The sequence below is a fragment of the Oncorhynchus mykiss genome, chromosome 8 (genome assembly GCF_013265735.2).
Source record: "Oncorhynchus mykiss isolate Arlee chromosome 8, USDA_OmykA_1.1, whole genome shotgun sequence".
In the NCBI taxonomy this organism is placed as follows: Eukaryota; Metazoa; Chordata; class Actinopteri; order Salmoniformes; family Salmonidae; genus Oncorhynchus; species Oncorhynchus mykiss.
Window position 1 is genome coordinate 78,607,379 of NC_048572.1, and position 18,738 is coordinate 78,626,116.

General features: G+C 44.5%; 1 protein-coding gene across 1 annotated transcript; it reads left to right on the plus strand.

Moving 5' to 3' along the window:
* The first annotated feature begins 34 nt into the window (after positions 1-34).
* plekhj1 (pleckstrin homology domain containing, family J member 1) lies at positions 35-2,867 on the plus strand. The gene is made up of 6 exons (XM_021613948.2): positions 35-498; positions 691-758; positions 857-923; positions 1,139-1,229; positions 1,366-1,429; positions 1,530-2,867. Exons 1-6 carry the CDS (start codon positions 405-407, stop codon positions 1,611-1,613), a joined length of 468 nt encoding a protein of 155 aa, XP_021469623.2. The 5' UTR covers positions 35-404; the 3' UTR covers positions 1,614-2,867.
* Positions 2,868-18,738: the final 15,871 nt, after the last annotated feature.

An 18,738-nucleotide genomic window follows, 5' to 3' on the forward strand; every position in this document is an offset into this window, starting at 1 on the left:
ACTACGAAAGCAAGTGTGACATATAAAGGAGTGTCCAAGTTTCTTTTTTTTCTAGGGACGTAGCTAGGCTAGTATCGGACACTTCGACCGCAGTGTTTAACCAACACATTTCATGACGCTTTGTTAGTTAGGCAGCGAGTAGTTGAAAGTAAGTGCACTTCTTCTGACAGCAGCAGCAGGAGGCGGCTTGAGGAACTAGCTGAAACGAGTTTACCCGCATGAAACTACCGCAGTGAGGCGTGTAACGATGTATATTACCAACACTGACATTTTGACAGAATAGCAAGCTAGGCTAGGTTGCCCTCAGCCATAAGGACATGGCTCTTTTTAGCTGAGAGTGTTGTTGACCAAAGATTTGTATAATTAACGGTCAACCCTGTGCTGCATTTGTGAACCGCCTCAGGATGCGTTTCAATGAGAAGGAACTAATTTCGTTGAGTCGCCAACCATCTGAGAGGGCGGCGGAACTTGGCATGCGAGGACCGAAGAAAGGAGATGGTATGACTAATCCGAGTGGGATCACTATCATTATCACTGATGTCCAACACCTAACGTTAGTCTAGATCTTAGCTACTCTAACTTGCCGGTTAGCAATTGTTACTCATTCATTGGAAGGCTACTGTAATGTCAAATTGATGGCATGATCAGGAAGACATTTGCTCATTCATTTGTTCTCATCTGTTATGCCAGTTGTGAAGAGGAGGTTGGTGAAGCTGGTGGTTAATTTCCTGTTCTACTTCCGAACTGATGAGGAGGAGGTAGGAAGAGTCACCACCACCATCTTATGTCTGTCTCTGACTGTATGGGGACTGGGCAAGTGACAGTGGGTGTGTTTTTTTTTTTCTCTCCTTGACAGCCTCAAGGTGCCTTGTTGCTAGAGCAGTGCCGGGTAGAAAGAGAGGACAGCCTTGCCTTCTCTATCAGTGAGTCCAAAACTGATCTCCTCTGCATTCATTGTTTGGTTGGCTGTGACCCACTTTTGTTTGACTTTTTTTGTAATTTAGCAGATGCTCTTATCCAGAATAAACATTGCTAGAGTGCTCAACTAGAAAAGGAAAACCAAAGTCCTTTTTAAGCTTTAGTCACTGTACAAAAACATTGTGGGAACTGCTGTCCTAAGGAACCAATCTTCTCTCAGCTTTCCTAGATGAGGCAGAGAGGAAGTACCTGTTTGAGTGTGACTCCCAGGAGCAGTGTCAGGAGTGGATTGACTCCATCATCAAGGCCAGGTAATATAGGACTGCCCCATTTCACTTGTCTATTAGTGCAGAGGGTACAGCTACAGAAGCTCTTCAGGGCCAGGGTGGGTGACTATTTTTGCATGACTCAGCCTAGTTGCCACTCTGTTCCTCATCTGTCCTACAGTTATGAGTTCATGAGGAAGAACTTGATCTTCTATCGCACAGAGATCCACCGGCTGACCGGCAAGGTAAGGCAGACGGACCTGTTATCTGGATGGTCTCTTCTAACCATAGACTTAACAAAGTAACTCTACACAACCTGAATACACACTGATTACCTTCTCCTAGGACCCTCTGGAGCAGTATGGTATTGAAGATGAGACGCGCTTCCAGGTCACTAGTGGCCTACATCTCATGCCTAAAGACATTTAAGATGTACTGTAGCCCCCGCCTACCTATGATGGACTTCTCATCACACCAACCACATCCCTTAGCATCTCAATATTATAGTGGTATTTTCTTGCTCAAGAGTCCAACCTAGGTAAATGGGGAAAGCCTCTTATATTTTAGATTGTTTGTTGTAATGATATGGCCTCCTATATCCACGTACTGTACAACTGTTTCACGGGCTACTGCAGTGATATTCAAAGTTTTTTTTTTTTTTTTTTTTTTACTCAATTTTATTCCCAGCAGAATTTCTGGGGACTTTTTTTTTTTTTCCTACAATATTAACTTCAACCCTTCTGTCACCTGCTGTACATTTAGTCATTTCACTCATTGAGTTGGCTGGCTGTGTGATTCTCATTTTCTATATGTGTAAATATGTTTTTTTTACTATGGTTTTCTAGTGTAAGAAGTTGTATTCTTAGTACAATGTGATGACTGTAAAGCTGTCAGCCATTGAATGTGCAGAGGTTTTTGACTTCTTGAACCCCCCAGTGAATGAGACTGAAATGATGTACAGGCTGCACTTTTATCCAACCCACTTATTTTTTCACTTCATGTTCTTGTATGTCATGTGTTTAGCCAGATTGGCAATACCTTTTGAGCTTGACCAATATTCCACGACAGTTGATCTTATTGGTGTTAGTTATGATTACTAATCTTATTTGTACTTTAGACCAATGTTTTTAGTTTTCATGATACTTTTGCACATGTTTGTCTCTCTCTGTAACAAATACTTGTCATGACTAGTTTAAGAATTGCACTCATCTACCTTCTTACCTGCCTACTTTTAAAGCTATTTTACACCAGTTAATCTGTTTAACACTTTAATTCAAATTGAGGACTACTGTTATTTAAATGTGAAACTGACAATGTCGTCCTCAAACTCCTTTATCCACAATTAAAGTCTGACTTGGAATAGAGCAGCAGTGATCCTACAATGGTAACAATGCATGTTACTTTTCTCCAGACTACAATTTCCTCAACACTGCATCACTGTTCTGGGACACTATCAATGGATTTGCAGAATGTCCTTCCAATAATGACAATGCTTTGATTATGTATGTTGAATGTTTCTGTTGCGTTACTTTGGCACGTTGAGTGTGTGCCGTGTGGTTAAACCTAAAGCCTGTTTATGCTTTTACTTCAAGTAATACAATTTAAATTTCACTGTCATACTTCAATACCACCAAGTATGAGTTCTATCATTTTTTTGAATAAAGTCAGCTTTTAAAGACTTCACCTTTTTTGTGAGTGAGCTTGTTTTATTCCAAGCTTAATCAATGTAGAAGTCAAAATGTAGTGTAAAAATGGTCTCCCTGTCACCAGTTGCTCTATTGCTCACACTGTGTCAAACAACTTCTGTCTAGTGCATAGAGACCGGATGCCCCTGATTTCCAACGACAGTCCCTGAGTCTGCTGGCCTGTCCCTGACAAGAGCTGTCTCAAATGTTCCTGATTATTCTTCAAATAAAAAAGCGAAGATTTAGGCTGATATTTCAATCAAATGCTATATTGCTGGTGACACCTTAATTGGGGAGGACTGGCTAGAAAGGGATAAATGGAATGCAGCACTCCACCATTCAGGCCATTGTGGTAGAGTGGCCAGAAGGCAGTAAAAGGCCACTGACAGCCCGCTTGGAGATTGCTAAAGGACTCTGACCATGAGAGACAAGATTCTCTGGTCTGCTGAAACCAAGATTGAACTCTTTGGCCTGAATGCCAAGTGTCATGCCTGGAGGAAACCTGGCACCATCCCACTGGTGCAGCACTGATGTTTTCCAGTGGCAGTGACTGGGAGACTAGTCAGGATCGAGGGAAAGATGTGCAAAGTACAGAGATCCTTGATGACAACCTGCTCAGGACCTCAGACTGGGGCAGAGGTTCACCTTCCAACAGGACAACCGCACAAAGCCAAGTCAACACAGGAGTGGCTTCAGGACAAGTCTCTGAACGTCCTTGAGGTTCCCATCCAGAGCCCGGACTTGAACCAGATTGAACATATCTGGAGAGACCTGAAAATAGCTGTGCAGCAATGCTCCCCATCCAACCTGACAGAGCTTGAGAGGATCTGCAGAGAAGACTGGGAGAAACTCAGCAAATACAGGTGTGTCAATCTTGTAACATCACCCAAGAAGACTCTAGGCTGTAAACGCTGCCAAAGGTGCTTCAAAGTACTGAGTAAAGTGTCTGAACACTTCTCTAAATGTGATCCTTCGGGGTATTTGTTTTAATACATTTGCAAACATTTCTACAAACCTGTTTTTGCTTTGTCATTATGGGGTACTGTGTGTAGATGAGGAAAAAAACAATTCAATCCATTTTAGAATAAGGCTGTAAAGCAACCAAATGAAAGTATTCACACCCTTTCTCCCCAAAAAAATATTCTTACAGCCTGAATTTTAAATGGTTTAAATTTAGATTTTTTTTGTCACTGGCCTACACACAATAATGTCAAAGTGGAATTATGTTTTTTTGAGTTTTGACTCAATATTAAAAAATGAAAAGCTGAAATGTCTTGAGTCAATAAGTATTCAACCCCTTTGTTATGACAAGCCTAAAGTTCAGGAGTAAAAATTTGCATAAGTTGCATAGACTCACTTTGTGTCAATAATAGTGTTTAACGTGTTTTTTTGAATGACTACCTCTCTGTACCCCACACACACAATTATCTGTAAAGCCCCTCAGTCGAGCAGTGAATTTCAAACAGATTCAACCACCAAAAGCAGGCATTGAATATCCCTTTCAGCATGGTTAAGTTATGAATTCACCTTCAGATGGTGTATCAATAAACCCAGTCACTAACTCAGTTGCTGGAGAGGAAAGAAACTGCTCAGGGATTTCACAATGAGGCCAATGGTGACTTTAAAACAGTCACATAGTTGAATGGCTCTGATAGGAGAACACTGAAGATGGATCACCAACATTGTAGTTATTCCATAATACTAACCTAATTGACAGAGTGAAAAGAAGGAAGCCTGTACAGAATAAAAATATTAAAAAACATGCATCCTGTTAGCAAAAAGGCACCAAAGTAATAATGCAAAAAGTGTGGCAAAGCAACTCCCTTTTTGTTCTGAATACAAAGTGTAATGTTTGGGGCAAATCCAATACAACACATTATTGACTCAAGACATTTCAGCTTTTCATTTGTAATTAATTTGTATTCAGTGATAAAAACATAATTCCACTTTGACATTATGGGGTATTGTGTGCAGGCCAGTGACACAAAATCTACATTCAATACATTTGAAATTCTGGCAGTAACTCAACAAAATGTGAAAAAAGTAAAGGGGTATGAATACTTTCTGAAGGCACTATATCATTGGGTCCTACATTTCAGCACTACGAGACAGGGCTCATTCGTTACTGTATTACAATAAAGCAGCTACCAGAATGACCACTAGCGACAAAGCTTTCACTAGCGACAAAGCCCGTTTTTTGGTGAATTCACTCACCTGTTCACAAATTCGGACTCCATTTTCCCTGTACAACATGTAATGGATATAATGAAAAATGTGAATTTGTCTTTTTCTCTCACTTTGTGACATCAGGGCTGGCAACATTGCAGAATGTGAAACTGAAAGAGACTCTGTTTCCATTTAGCCTACTGCCAGTTAAATCTTGCCCGAAAAATAATTGTGCCTTTTGTACGTGTCTTCTAACAGAGGTATTTTTCCAACAAACAAACAGGGGTTCCAGTGACACATTGTGGACAGAGTAACTGCTCCTTTCTGCTGTTCCTCCACCGTGCTCTGTAACCCACACCCTACTCAATTATTGACACAAGCGATCTCATTAGGTTTAAAAGAGTGGCCTCCTCAGAGCACCAGAGAGAGGGATAATGACAGAGAGAGAACATGTAGTTTTTTCCCTGTCCTGATGTGTGCCATTGTGTTTTTTGTTGTTGTTGCATACTTGCAGTTGTCTGTGTGTCTATCTTTGTGTGAAATAGAGAGAATTTGGCAGGGCGGTACATGTAGTATGAATACAAACAGAGACAGTACCAGCTAGGCTACTGCCCACACAATTGGCAAACAGTTGGAGTTCAAAGTTCGCAGGCTGGTCTTAGAAGATGAGACACCTCATGATAACAACAGCGTCAGCCAGGGCATTGAATCGTAGCCCAGGGTGCGACCAGAAATAACCCTGTTAAGACACTGTGCCCTACAGTTGAGGTTTAGACTGTGGTTGGTCTCTCTGTCTTGTTACCATTCAGGAAGGGACTTTCCCAGAGGACAGTTGTTGAATTCCTTCTTTGAAGGTACCCCAATGGGCACAGATGTCAGGTCAACATCTAGTTTTGATTTACGTTTGATTGAGTTGTCAACTAACGTGATTTCAAGGTAAAATCAATGGAAAATGTTAACCATGTCATTGGATTTAGGTAAAACATTTGGTGAAAATAATAATATTCCTGAAATTCCTTTACATTGATGACTTTTTGAAAATCCAATCACTTCTTGCACTTTGATTAAACGTCATCATGGCCAGCACAGACTGAAATAAGACATGTTGTTATTCCACATTTCATATTCTATGGGAGTTATTGGAAGAACGACTTGGGAGCATTCACTAGGTTTGAACTAGTTGAGAACACCAATTGGCTAACAGCTAACTAAACTCATCAAAAAAAGAAACGTCCTCTCACTGGCAACTGCGTTTCTTTAAATATAAATATATGTAAATATTTGTATGAACATAACAAGATTCAACAACTGAGACATAAACTGAACAAGTTCCACAGACATGTGACTAACAGAAATTGAATAATGTGTCCCTGAACAAAGGGGGGTCAAAATCAAAAGTAACAGTCAGTATCTGGGTTGGCCACCAGCTGCATTAAGTACTGCAGTGCATCTCCTTCTCATGGACTGCACCAGATGTGCCAGTTGTTACTGTGAGATATAAGGCACCTACAAGTTCCCGGACATTTCTGGGGGAAATGGCCCTAGCACTCACCCTCTGATCCAACAGGTCCCAGACGTGCTCAATGGGATTGAGATCTGAGCTCTTCACTGGCCATGGCAGAACACTGACATTCCTGTCTTGCAGGAAATCACGCACAGAACGAGCAGTATGGCTGGTGGCATTGTCATGCTGGAGGGTCATGTCAGGATGAGCCTGCAGGAATGGTATCACATGAGGGAGGAGGATGTCTTCCCTGTAACACACAGCGTTGAGATGGCCTGCAATGACAACAAGCTCAGTCCGATGATGCTGTGACACACAGCCCCAGACCATGACGGACCCTCCACCTCCAATTTGATCCCGCTCCAGAGTACAGGCCTCGGTGTAACGCTCATTAGTCGACGATAAACATGAATCCGATCATCACCCCTGGTGAGACAAAACCGTGACTCGTCAGTGAAGAGCACTTTTTGCCAGTCCTGTCTGGTCCAGCGATGGTGGGTTTGTGCCTATAGGCGACATTGTTGCCGGTGATGTCTGGTGAGGACCTGCCTTACAACAGGCCTACAAGCCCTCAGTCCAGCCTCTCTCAGTCTATTTCGGACAGTCTGAGCACTGATGGAGGGTTTGTGCGTTCCTGGTGTAACTCGGGCAGTTGTTGTTGCCATCCTGTAGCTATCCCGCAGGTGTGATGTTCGGATGTACCGATCCTGTCCAGGTGTTGCGAGGACGATCAGCTGTCTGTCCTGTCTCCTTGTAGCGCTGTTTTAGGCGCCTCACAGTACGGACATTGCAATTTATTGCCCTGGCCACATCTGCAGTCTTCATGCCTCCTTGCAGCATGCCTAAGGCACATTCTCGCGAGCAGGGACCCTGGGCATCTTTCTTTTAGTGCTTTTCAGAGTCAGTAGAAAGGCCTCTTTAGTGTCCTAAGTTTTCATAATTGTGACCTTAATTGCCTAAACGTCTGTCGGTAAACTGTTAGTGTCTTAACGACCGTTCCACATGTGCATGTTCATTAATTCATTGAACAAGCATGGGAAACAGTGTTTAAACCCTTTACAATAAAGATTTGTGAAGTTATTTGGATTTTTACAAATTATCAGTTGAAGACAGGGTCCTGAAAAAGGGACGTTTATTTTTTGCTGAGTTTTGCTACGTCACCAGCTAACGTACTACAAAAAATCCCCTTTTCCACATTTTGTTACGTTACAGCCTTATTCTAAAATAGATGAAATATTTGATTTTATCAATCTACACACAATACCCTATAATGACAAAGACAAAGCAAAAGCAGGTTTGTATACATTATTCAGACCCTTTGCTATGAGACTCAAAATTGAGCTCAGGTCCACCTGTGGTAAATTCAATTGATTGGACATGATTTGGAAAGGCACACACCTGTCTATATAAGGTCTCACAGTTGACAGTGCATGTCAGAGCAAAAACCAAGCTATAAGGTTGAAGGAATTGTCTGTAGAGCTCCGAGACAGGATTGTGTTGGGTACAGATCTGTGGCCAGACGGAAACCGCTCCTCAGTAAAAGGCACATTACGGCTCGCTTGGAGTTTGCCAAAAGGCTCTCAGACCATGAGAAACAAGATTCTCTGGTTTGATGAAACCAAGATTGAACTCATTGGCCTGAATGCCAAGAGTCACATCTGGAGAAAACCTGGCACCATCCCTATGGTGAAGCATGGTGGTGGCAGCATCATGCTGTAGGAAAGTTTTTCAGCGGCAGGGATTGGGAGACCAGTCAGGATCGAGGGAAAGATGAACGGAGCAAGTACAGAGATCCTTGATGAAAACCTGCTCAAGAGCACTCAGGATCTCAGACTGGGTCAAGGTTCACCTTCCAACAGGACATTGTCTTGGCTATGTGCTTAGGGTCAATGCAGGAGTGGCTTCGGGACAAGTCTCTGAATGTCCTTGAGTGGCAGAGCCCGGACTTGAACACGATAAAACATCTCTGGAGGGACCTGAAAATAGCTGTGCAGCGACGCTCCCCATCCAACCTGACAGCTTGAGAGGATCTGCACAGAACAATGGGAGAAACTCCCCAAATACAGGTGTGCCAAGCTTGTAGCATCATACCGAAGGAGACTCAAGGCTGTAATCGCTGCCAAAGGTACTTCAACACAGTACTGAGTAAAGAGTCTGAATACTTATGTAAATGTGGTATTTCAGTTTTTTTTTTTTCAAACATTTGCAAAAATATCTAAACCTGTTTTTGCTTTTTTTCATTACAAAACAATTTTAGAATAAGGCTGTAGCGTAACAAAATGTGGAAAATGTCAAGGGGAATACTTTCCGAATGCATTGTATGTAAATGAGAAATTTCTGTATTTCCTTTTCACTAAATTATCCTAAAATGTATAGAAACATGTTTTCCCTTTGTCATTATGGGGTATTGTGTGTGGATGTGTGAGAAAGAACACTCAAATTTGATCCATTTTGAATTCAGGCTTTTAAACAACAAAATGTGGAATAAGACAAGGGGTATGAATACTGTGTGAAGGCACTGTAGCTCAGGTGAAGACAGGGCTCATAAGTGATTGTAATGAACTCCCATGAGGGGTACTGAAGGAGCCTTGGGGTGCACCTTTTAACTAACTACGATACTAGAGGGTGTGCCCTGATGTTGCACCTGCAATCTGGTTATGACCCATAGAGATGGCTGCCATACACACGTTCAATGTAGATGGGGCCTTTCCTGAAGCCATGAGCTCATGGAGGAAAGTGAAAATGACAAATTGGACAGGAAGGTGACATTTCTGCATGGTCGTCACAACACTTCCTGAACACATTTCACTTGCAGGAATACAGGGATCGCATAGAGCAGGCATCATCTAGATTTAGCCGCTGGCCGTTTCCTTCATGAGTGGATGGTCAGGGAGCAGAAACATAATTACAAATCATGTGTAGACTGCAAATTGACCGCAAGAATCCCAAACAGATATGTGACTAAAACAGAATTGTTTCAAACCTTGCTTACCTTTGTATATACTGAACAAAAATATATTTCAATGATTTTACTGAGTTACAGCTCATATAAGGAAATCAGTCAATTGAAATAAATAAATTAGGTCCTAATCTATGGATTTCACATGACTGAGCAGGGGTGCAGCCATGGGTGGGCATAGGCACATCCATTGGGGAGCCAGGCCCACCCAATAAGAATGAGTTTTTCCCCACAAAAGGGATTTATTACAGACAGAAATACTCAGTTTCATCATCTGTCCGGGTTGCTGGTCTCAGACGATCCTGCAGGTAAAGAAGCCGGATGTGGAGTTCCTGGGCTGGCTTGGTTACACGTGGTCTGCTGTTGTGAGGCCGGTTGGATGTACTGCCAAATTCTCTAAAATGACTTTGGAGGTGGCTTATGGTAGAGAAATTAACATAAAATTATCTGGCAACAGCTTTGGTGGACATTCCTGGAGTCAGCATGCCAATTGCATGCTCCCTCAAAACTTGAGACATCTGTGGCATTGTGTTGTGTGACAAAACTACACATTGTAGAGTGGCCTTTTATTGTCCCCAGCACAAGATGCACCTGTGTGTTGATCATGCTGTTTAATCAGCTTCTTGATATGCCACACCTGTCAGGTTGATGGATTATCTTGGAAAATGAAAAATGCTCACTAACAGGGATGTAAACAAATTTGTGCACAAAATTTGAGAGAAATACGCTTTTTGTTCTTATGAAACATTTCTGGGATCTTTTATTTCAGCTCATGAAACATGGGACCAAGACTTCACATGTCATTTATATTTTTCTTCAGTATATATGATCACATCTCTATTAGGCTTTGGGAACAGATTCAAAAATGTAAATCAATTGGAGCCGATTTCCTGGTGTTTTTAAAGTATTTTATGTCCAACAATTATTTATTTTTTTGCCCAGAAAAATTGGGGGGCCAAATAAAACCATCCGAGGGCCAAATTTGGAGGGCAATCCTGGAGCTACAAGGCAGTCACATTCAGGGGCCACACCCACAACTTCAGTATGCTGGGTTTGCCAAAGCTTGCCATTCACTTGTGACAGGTTCGCCCGAAGAGGGAGTTCCTATGGTTGAGAGCTGTACAAGGTCTGAAAACCAGTGATGTTGTGGCCAATGTGGAGCAACAAGTAGAACTGATGCGCTCTCAAGACTAATGTTCCTCAATACTTGAGGGAGCAAGGGAATTGGTGGAAGTGCATACAGCAGCCATCTGTGTGATAGGGCATCGACCCTGAGTGGGCCTGCTGGACTCTTTATTGAAAACCACATAGGACAACGGGTTGAGTCTTGCGATGCGAGCAGACAGCGATGGCCCTTCCGAATCGAGCCTAGATCATCTTCATTACTGTAGGATGTGTCCTCCAGTCTGAAGGAAGAGGGCCTCCTCTGGAGAGAAGGTCTGCTGCCTGATTCTCCAACCCCGGTGGGTATATTTCTCTGAGGGATGTAAGGTGTCTGCTTGCCCAAAGCAGTAGCTCACTTTCTACCTGGTGCAGTTAAATTATTTATATTAGGGATGCACCAATATGACATTTTTGGCCGATACCGATATCTGATATTTTCCTTTCCCCCAAAAAACAATACCGCTAACCGATATTTAACATTTTTGCAGCCTTTTAAGCATTCTAGTACAGTTAAATAGTTAACACACACATACAGTGAGGCAAAAAAGTATTTAGTCAGCCACCAATTGTGCAAGTTCTCCCACATAAAAAGATGAGAGAGGCCTGTAATTTTCATCATAGGTACACTTCAACTATGACAGACAAAATGGAAAAAAAAATCCAGAAAATCACATTGTAGGACTTTTTTATGAATTTATTTGCAAATTATGGTGGAAAATAAGTATTTGGTCACCTACAAACAAGCAAGATTTCTGGCTCTCACAGACCTGTAACTTCTTCTTTAAGAGGCTCCTCTGTCCTCCACTCGTTACCTGTATTAATGGCACCTGTTTGAACTTGTTATCAGTAAAAAAGACACGTGTCCACAACCTCAAACAGTCACACTCCAAACTTCACTATGGCCAAGACCAAAGAGCTGTCAAAGGACACCAGAAACAAAATTGTAGACCTGCACCAGGCTGGGAAGACTGAATCTGCAATAGGTAAGCAGCTTGGTTTGAAGAAATCAACTGTGGGAGCAATTATTAGGAAATGGAAGACATACAAGACCACTGATAATCTCCCTCGATCACAAGAACGGTGAGCAAAAATCCCAGAACCACACAGAGGGAACTAGTGAATGACCTGCAGAGAGCTGGGACCAAAGTAACAAAGCCTACCATCAGTAACACACTACGCCGCCAGGGACTCAAATCCTGCAGTGCCAGACGTGTCCCCCTGCTTAAGCCAGTACATGTCCAGGCCCGTCTGAAGTTTGCTAGAGAGCATTTGGATGATCCAGAAGAAGATTGGGAGAATGTCATATGGTCAGATGAAACCAAAATATAACTTTTTGGTAAAAACTCAACTCGTCGTGTTTGGAGGACAAAGAATGCTGAGTTGCATCCAAAGAACACCATACCTACTGTGAAGCAGGGGGTGGAAACATCATGCTTTGGGGATGTTTTTCTGCAAAGGGACCAGGACGACTGAGCCGTGTAAAGGAAAGAATGAATGGTGCCATTTTTCGTGAGATTTTGAGTGAAAACCTCCTTCCATCAGCAAGGGCATTGAAGATGAAACGTGGCTGGGTCTTTCAGCATGACAATGATCCCAAACACACCGCCCGGGCAACAAAGGAGTGACTTCGTAAGAAGCATTTCAAACATACCTTGTTCAGTCTCCTCAGGACTTTGAATGGCCCCACAAACTGCGGGCCCAGCTTCCGGCAGGGCAGGTTTCGGGTCAAGAGCCAGACGCGGTCCCCCGGTGCAAACACCGGGGCCTCACTGTGGTTGTGATCTGCGCAGGTTTTCTGGCGCCTCACGGCCCGAAGGTGCACGTGAGCGGCGTCCCAGGTCTCCTCAGCGCGCCTAAACCAGTCATCCACTGCAGGAGCCTCGATCTGGCTCTGATGCCAAGGCGCGAGGACCGGCTGGTACCCCAGTACGCACTGGAAGTGGGAGAGGTTAGTGGAGGAGTGGCGGAGCGAGTTCTGGGTCATCTCTGCCCAGAGCACGAACGTTTTCCACTCCCCCGGCCGGTCCGGGCAATAGGACCGCAGACACCTACCCACATCCTGGTTCACTTTCTCCATCTGCCCGTTACTCTCGGGGTGAAAACCCGAGGTAAGGCTGACCGAGACACCCAGACGTTCCATGAACGCCCTCCAGACCCTTGACGTGAACTGGGGACCTCGATCAGATACTATGTCCTCAGGCACCCCGTAGTGCCGGAAGACGTGTGTAAACAGGGCCTCCGCAGTCTGTAGGCCATAGGGAGACCGGGCAAAGGGAGGAGACGACAGGACTTAGAAAACCGATCCACAATGACCAGGATCGTGGTGTTACACTGTGATGGAGGAAGATCACGTTAGGAAATCCACCGACAGGTGCGACCACGGCCGTTGTGGAACGGGTAAGGGTGGTAACTTCCCTCTGGGCAAGTGCCTAGAGGCCTTGCACTGGGCGCACACCGAGTAGGGGGAAACATAAACCCTCACGTCCTTAGCTAAACTCGACCACCAGTACTTCTCACTAAGACAGCGCATTGTCCGACCGATGCCCGGATGCCCAGAGGAGGGTGACGTATGGGCCCAATAGATCAAACGGTCACGGACAACAGACGGACCATACAGACGCCCAGCTGGACATTGGGGGGGGGAGTGGGTTCTGTACATAACGCCCGCTCGATGTCCGCGTCCAGCTCCCACACTACCGGTGCCACCAGACAAGAGGCCGGGAGTATGGGAGTGGGATCCATGGGCCGCTCCTCTGTGTGACGAGGTACTCATAGTGCCCTGAGGTGGTACTAAATGCCGTCTTCCACTCGTACCACACTTAGATCTCGTACCACACACTCGTACCACACCTAACTGTACCACACCTAGATCTGGTTGATGCCTCGATAGTCAATACACGGGCGCAGACCTCCATCCTTCTTCACAAAAAAGAAACTCGGGGAGGCAGGTGAAGTGGAGGGCCGAATTTACCCCTGCTCCAGGGATTCGGAGACATATGTTTCCAGAGCCGCCGTCTCCTCTTGTGACAGGGGATACAAGTGACTCCTGGGAAGTGCTGCGTCTACCAGGAGATTTATCGCACAATCCCCCCCGTCGATGGGGTGGTATTTGAGTCGCCTTCTTCTTACAGAAGGTGAGAGCCAAATCGGCATATTCAGAGGGGATGCGCACGGTGGAGACCTGGTCTGGACTTTCCATCGTAGTTGCACTAACGGAAACCCCTAAACACCTCCCCGAGCAATCTCGTGACCATCCCGTGAGAGCCCTCTGTTGCCACAAAATAGTGGGGTCATGACAGGCCAACCAGGCTATCCACAGCACCACGGGAAATGCAGGAGAATCAATAAGGGAAGATAAAAAAAATATATCCTTGTGATCCTCCCGCGTAACCATGCCCAGTGGAGCGGTGGCCTCCCTAATTAGCCCCGACCCCAATGGTCAACTATCTAGGGCGTGAACTGGGAAGGGCATATCCACTGGCACAATAGGGATCCCTAAACTATGGGCAAGTGATCTGTCAATAAAGTTCCCAGCTGCGCCTGAATCTATGAGCGCCTTATGCTGGGAATGCGGGGAAAACACAGGAAAATTAATATACACAAACATATGTGCAACAGAGGGCTCTGGGTGAGCCTGGTGCCGACTCACCTGGGGTGACACAAAAGTGCCCTGCCTGCTGCCTCGACTCCCAGAGGAACATCTCCAGCACTGACCGGCAGTGTGCCCTCTGCAGCCACAGATGGTGCATGGACTGGCCCCTCCTCCGATCGCCCTAAGTGCAGCACCTCCCAGCTCCATGGGTGTAGGAGCTGTGGTGCTGGGGAATGGAATCAACAGACCCTGATTTGGACATCCGCAGATAGCCAGCAGGTTATCCAACCGGATGGACAGGTCCACCAGCTGGTCAAAGGTGAGAGCGGTGTCCCTGCAGCCCAACTCCCGACGGACGTCCTCGCTCAAACTACAATGGTAGTGATCGATCAGGGCCCTGTCGTTCCATCCCGCGCTGGCGGCCAGGGTCCGAAAGTCCAGAGAGAACTCCTGTGCACTCCTCGTCCCCTGCCTAAGTTGGACGAGCCGTTCACCCGCCCCTCAGGCGGGTGGTCTAAAACGGGTGAAATCTTCAAATTGGTCCAACACCGTTTCTCCTTCCTCCCATACGGCGTTGGCCCACTCCAGGGCTTTCCCTGAGAGACAGGAGACGAGGGCAGACACGCTCCTACGGCCCGTAGGAGCCGGGTGGACGGTTGCTAGGTAGAGCTCCAGCTGGAGTAGGAACCCTTGACATCCCACAGCCGTCCCATCATACTCCTTCGGAAGATCGAGCTGAATCCCACTGGGACCAGGTGAAGGAGGGGTGACTAGTGGTGTCCTTGGTGGTGATGGTGAAGGCACTGGAGGAACTCCTCTTCTCTCCCAGTGGTCCAGATTCTGCAGGACGCGATCCATGGCAATGCCGAGATGTTGTGATAGGGCTGCATGCTGCTGGACGCGCTCCTCGACCCCTAATCCGGGGTTGTCTGCTCCTGCTGACTCCATATGGTTTGGGTGCGTGATTCTGACAGAAGGTGAATGTAGCTGGTGCATGAAGTCAGGCGCAGGAGAGCAAAATGAGTAAGCAATGTACTTTACTCAAAAATAAAGGCACAAGGTAAACAAATACACCTGACCAAAATACCAACGGTAAATATAACGCACGGGTGAACACAGCACCCATCGAAAAAAACAGCCATCATAAACCGAACTGAACATACAAATAATCACGCACAACAAACATGGGGGAAACAGAGGGTTAAATACATGAACATGTAATTGAATAATGAAAACCAGGTGTGTAGAAAATAAAGACAAAACCAATGGAAAATGAAAGATGGATCAGTACAAGGAGAGGGACCGACCTCGTGGAAGTCGTGACATGTGCAAAGAATGGATTTTCAATTAAAAGAAGTGTGTTCCAAGAAAAAAGTTTTTAAAAAATGCTTTTTGTTTTGGCGTGTTCCTGTGCATGCTTCAATTGCCTATGTATCGGCTTCAGATGCTTCGAGAGAAAGTTATACTCCTGCCCATATGAAGCTATCTTACTGGCATTGTCAAGTGTGTCTGTCTCGGTGTTGGTGGACTCGGTTAAGTGAGGACCGGTAGCCTACAGGACCGCTGAGCTCTGTGATCACTCTAAGCTAGGGAATAGTAATGCTGGATCAACAGGCTGGTATGGCAGTGAAGCAGGGACTGGCACGACACCACGAGTCAACAAGTGCCAACAACAAGTACAACAAGCTAACTAGCTATGGTAGCATTGTGTGGCTAACTTAGCTAGCTAGCTATGAACTGACTTCTGAGGTAACTGACATCTCTATGTGGCCGTGTATGGAAATTGTCTTTCTGGGCCGGGCAAAAGTTAAATTGTAGTACCAAAGCAAAACTGTAGGAGCAGTCAACCAAACATTAGGGTGTTTTTGTTTGACCCACTCAAACATGACCAAAGACATGACTAAAACAGAAACTAGTGATGGGCATTCCAGCTCTGTGAGCCGGCTCGTTTGGCTCAGCTCACCAAAAAGAGACGGCTCTTTTGACTCCCAAACGGCTCTTTAAAAAAAATATATGTTTTGTATTTTTTCAAATCAAACAGTTTGCGATAGTTTCACTGTGATTGGTGTTAAAACAATTCTAATTAAATTATTAAATGAAATCATTCTCTACCTTAACCACAAAGTATTTAAAAATACATTGGTTTGTTATGAAAATGAATGCTATTAAACATTTGCATTTAAAGTATAACATTTTAATGTATATAAACAAAGTGCATATAAATCTAACCATTCAAAACTAATACAATCTAAGCAGCATAATAGAATATTGCACAATATCAAAGAAAAATAAATAACAATTTGCAAAACTGCAACATCCCAAAAATTGAAATAAATTACCTCCATTATGGCATCTGCTGAAGGATTCCTTTGTGCTGCATCCCCAGTTGCTCTCTCGTCAAACAGCATCCAAACAGCAGATGTTTGTGGCACTACTGCTGGTTTTCTGCTCCCTCTTCATCCTGTTGCCCTGGTGCCTGAGCCAGCTGACTGCTGGGGCTGTCCCTCCCTGCTGCTGAGGTTATTCTTTGAAGAGCCTCATCAATCACTCTGGCATCACTGAAGGCTAACTTCTTAAACATGGGGTCAAGTGCAGCGGTTTCTGATAGCACGTGATTATATTCCATTCTGTGGAACTTTCTGTCCATTGATGAACATAGGGTGTCCATCAACTCTGTCGCATGTCCTGTGGTTACATTTGCTTCTCTCTGGCAGCTGTCGGTGATTCGCTGCAGACCCTTACACAGGAGTATCATTTTTGAGGCTGTCACATAGCTGAATAGAGAGAACAGTAACTTATTAGTTCAGGTTCATGTTTTGTCTACTGATACTACATTCTCATCTACTGCTCATAAATATATATAATACTGGATTAAATAATGATGTAGTAATAACTGCTTACTCTACCTCTCTCCACTGATCTCCACAGTGACCTGCTCAAAGGGTTCCAGGACTCTGCACACTTCCTCCACCACCTCCCATTCCTCTTGGGTCAGAGCATCAACAGCTGCATTGACAATGGACAGGGTAGAGATGATGGCATCCTTTGACTCAAGAAACCGCTTCAACATATAAAATGTTGAATTCCACCTTGTAGTGCAGTCTTGTTTAGGCCTCAGCTCAGGCATTCCCATCTGGCGTTGTGTAGACTTTAGTTTTTCAGCACCTACTGTGCTCCTTCAGAGCATCTCTTACAATCAGGTTGATTGTGTGGGCAAGACATGGATGATGGGTCCATTTTAACGGCTTTGCTTATGTTACAGTGTTAAGGCAAACTGCAGTAGCTTCTTGGACTCTTTCCAGCACTGAAGCCTGTGTGCTCCCATACAGTTGTGGAATAAGTGATTTTGAAAGGGTTTTCCTGCTTGGAATTGTGTACATTGGATTTAGACTATTGCTATAATTTCTAAAAACCTCTGTCCTCCACGATCGAAAATGGCTGGAAATCGGTGGCAATCATTTTAGCCAATGCAATATCAATTTGGCCTTGTTTTGCTACAGACATAGACTTTGGCATAAACTGGTCCATAGAAGACTGCGTTGCTGTGGGTCGCGGAGTAGGCCTACTTGACTGAGTGGATACTTGCTCCACCACTATCACTAGCAGGCCCGCTAGTTTCTCGAAGCTCCGCTACAGCTAGCTTCACAGTTGGGTGCACAGTTCGCATAAACCGGTGTAGCTTGTGCGTAGAACCGGCTTTATATGAGATTTTGTTTTGGCAAATTCTACACTGTGCTCTAACATTGTCTTGTTTATTAAAATGCATCCAAATGCTACTGTGCTTTAGACTCATTTTCCAGCTGTTGTTTTCACAGCTGTCCTACCTCTCTCTCATCGTCTGCTACGTGTGTGACTGTGAGCGAGTTGGCTCGGCCCTCCCTCGCGCATCTTTGGTTCATTGGTTGACACAGCGTGTCTGATTGACAGGAACAACAGGTGAGGCTATTAGTCTGAGCAGACGGTCAGAACGAATGTGTGTGCGCTTGAACATTTAGGCCTATATTATTATTTTTTTTTCGTTCTTTGAATTAGTTAATTATATTCATTTCAATATTTTGATTATTTATATCTTAATTTTTTTTATAAATATATTTGGCTCTTCTGATATGTGAGCCGGATCCCAACGTTCACCGACAAGAGCCGACTCGTTCGCAAACGACCTATCACTAACAGAATCTAATTTACCTGGGATATATACAAATTGGTGTGATATTTGAGGCTCTCTCTCAATTGATTGTATATTGAACACACATATGATTTCAGTTCATGAGTGTGTGATATGGGGGTTGGAGACATGTTTATTTCAACATTATAAAGAACGTTTTATGTTAAGAACGTTTTATGTTGCAGATCACCTCCCGTCGACTTCACTCCTCGACTTTCGGCTACAGTCGGTTGCTTTAGCCTTACTAGTCAAACGAGCCCATTATTAGCTTTCAATGGAATGTCTCAACTGTAACAAAGAGACTATCCCATTATGGTGC

What these genes read in the sequence shown, in the direction of transcription:
- plekhj1 (XM_021613948.2), top strand. Translation starts at nt 405, where the DNA reads ATGCGTTTCAATGAGAAGGAACTAATTTCGTTGAGTCGCCAACCATCT. An exon ending in GACTCCATCATCAAGGCCAG is followed by an intron (nt 1,230 to 1,365) that starts GTAATATAGGAC and finishes TCTGTCCTACAG; the next exon opens with TTATGAGTTCATGAGGAAGA. An exon ending in TCCACCGGCTGACCGGCAAG is followed by an intron (nt 1,430 to 1,529) that starts GTAAGGCAGACG and finishes ACCTTCTCCTAG; the next exon opens with GACCCTCTGGAGCAGTATGG.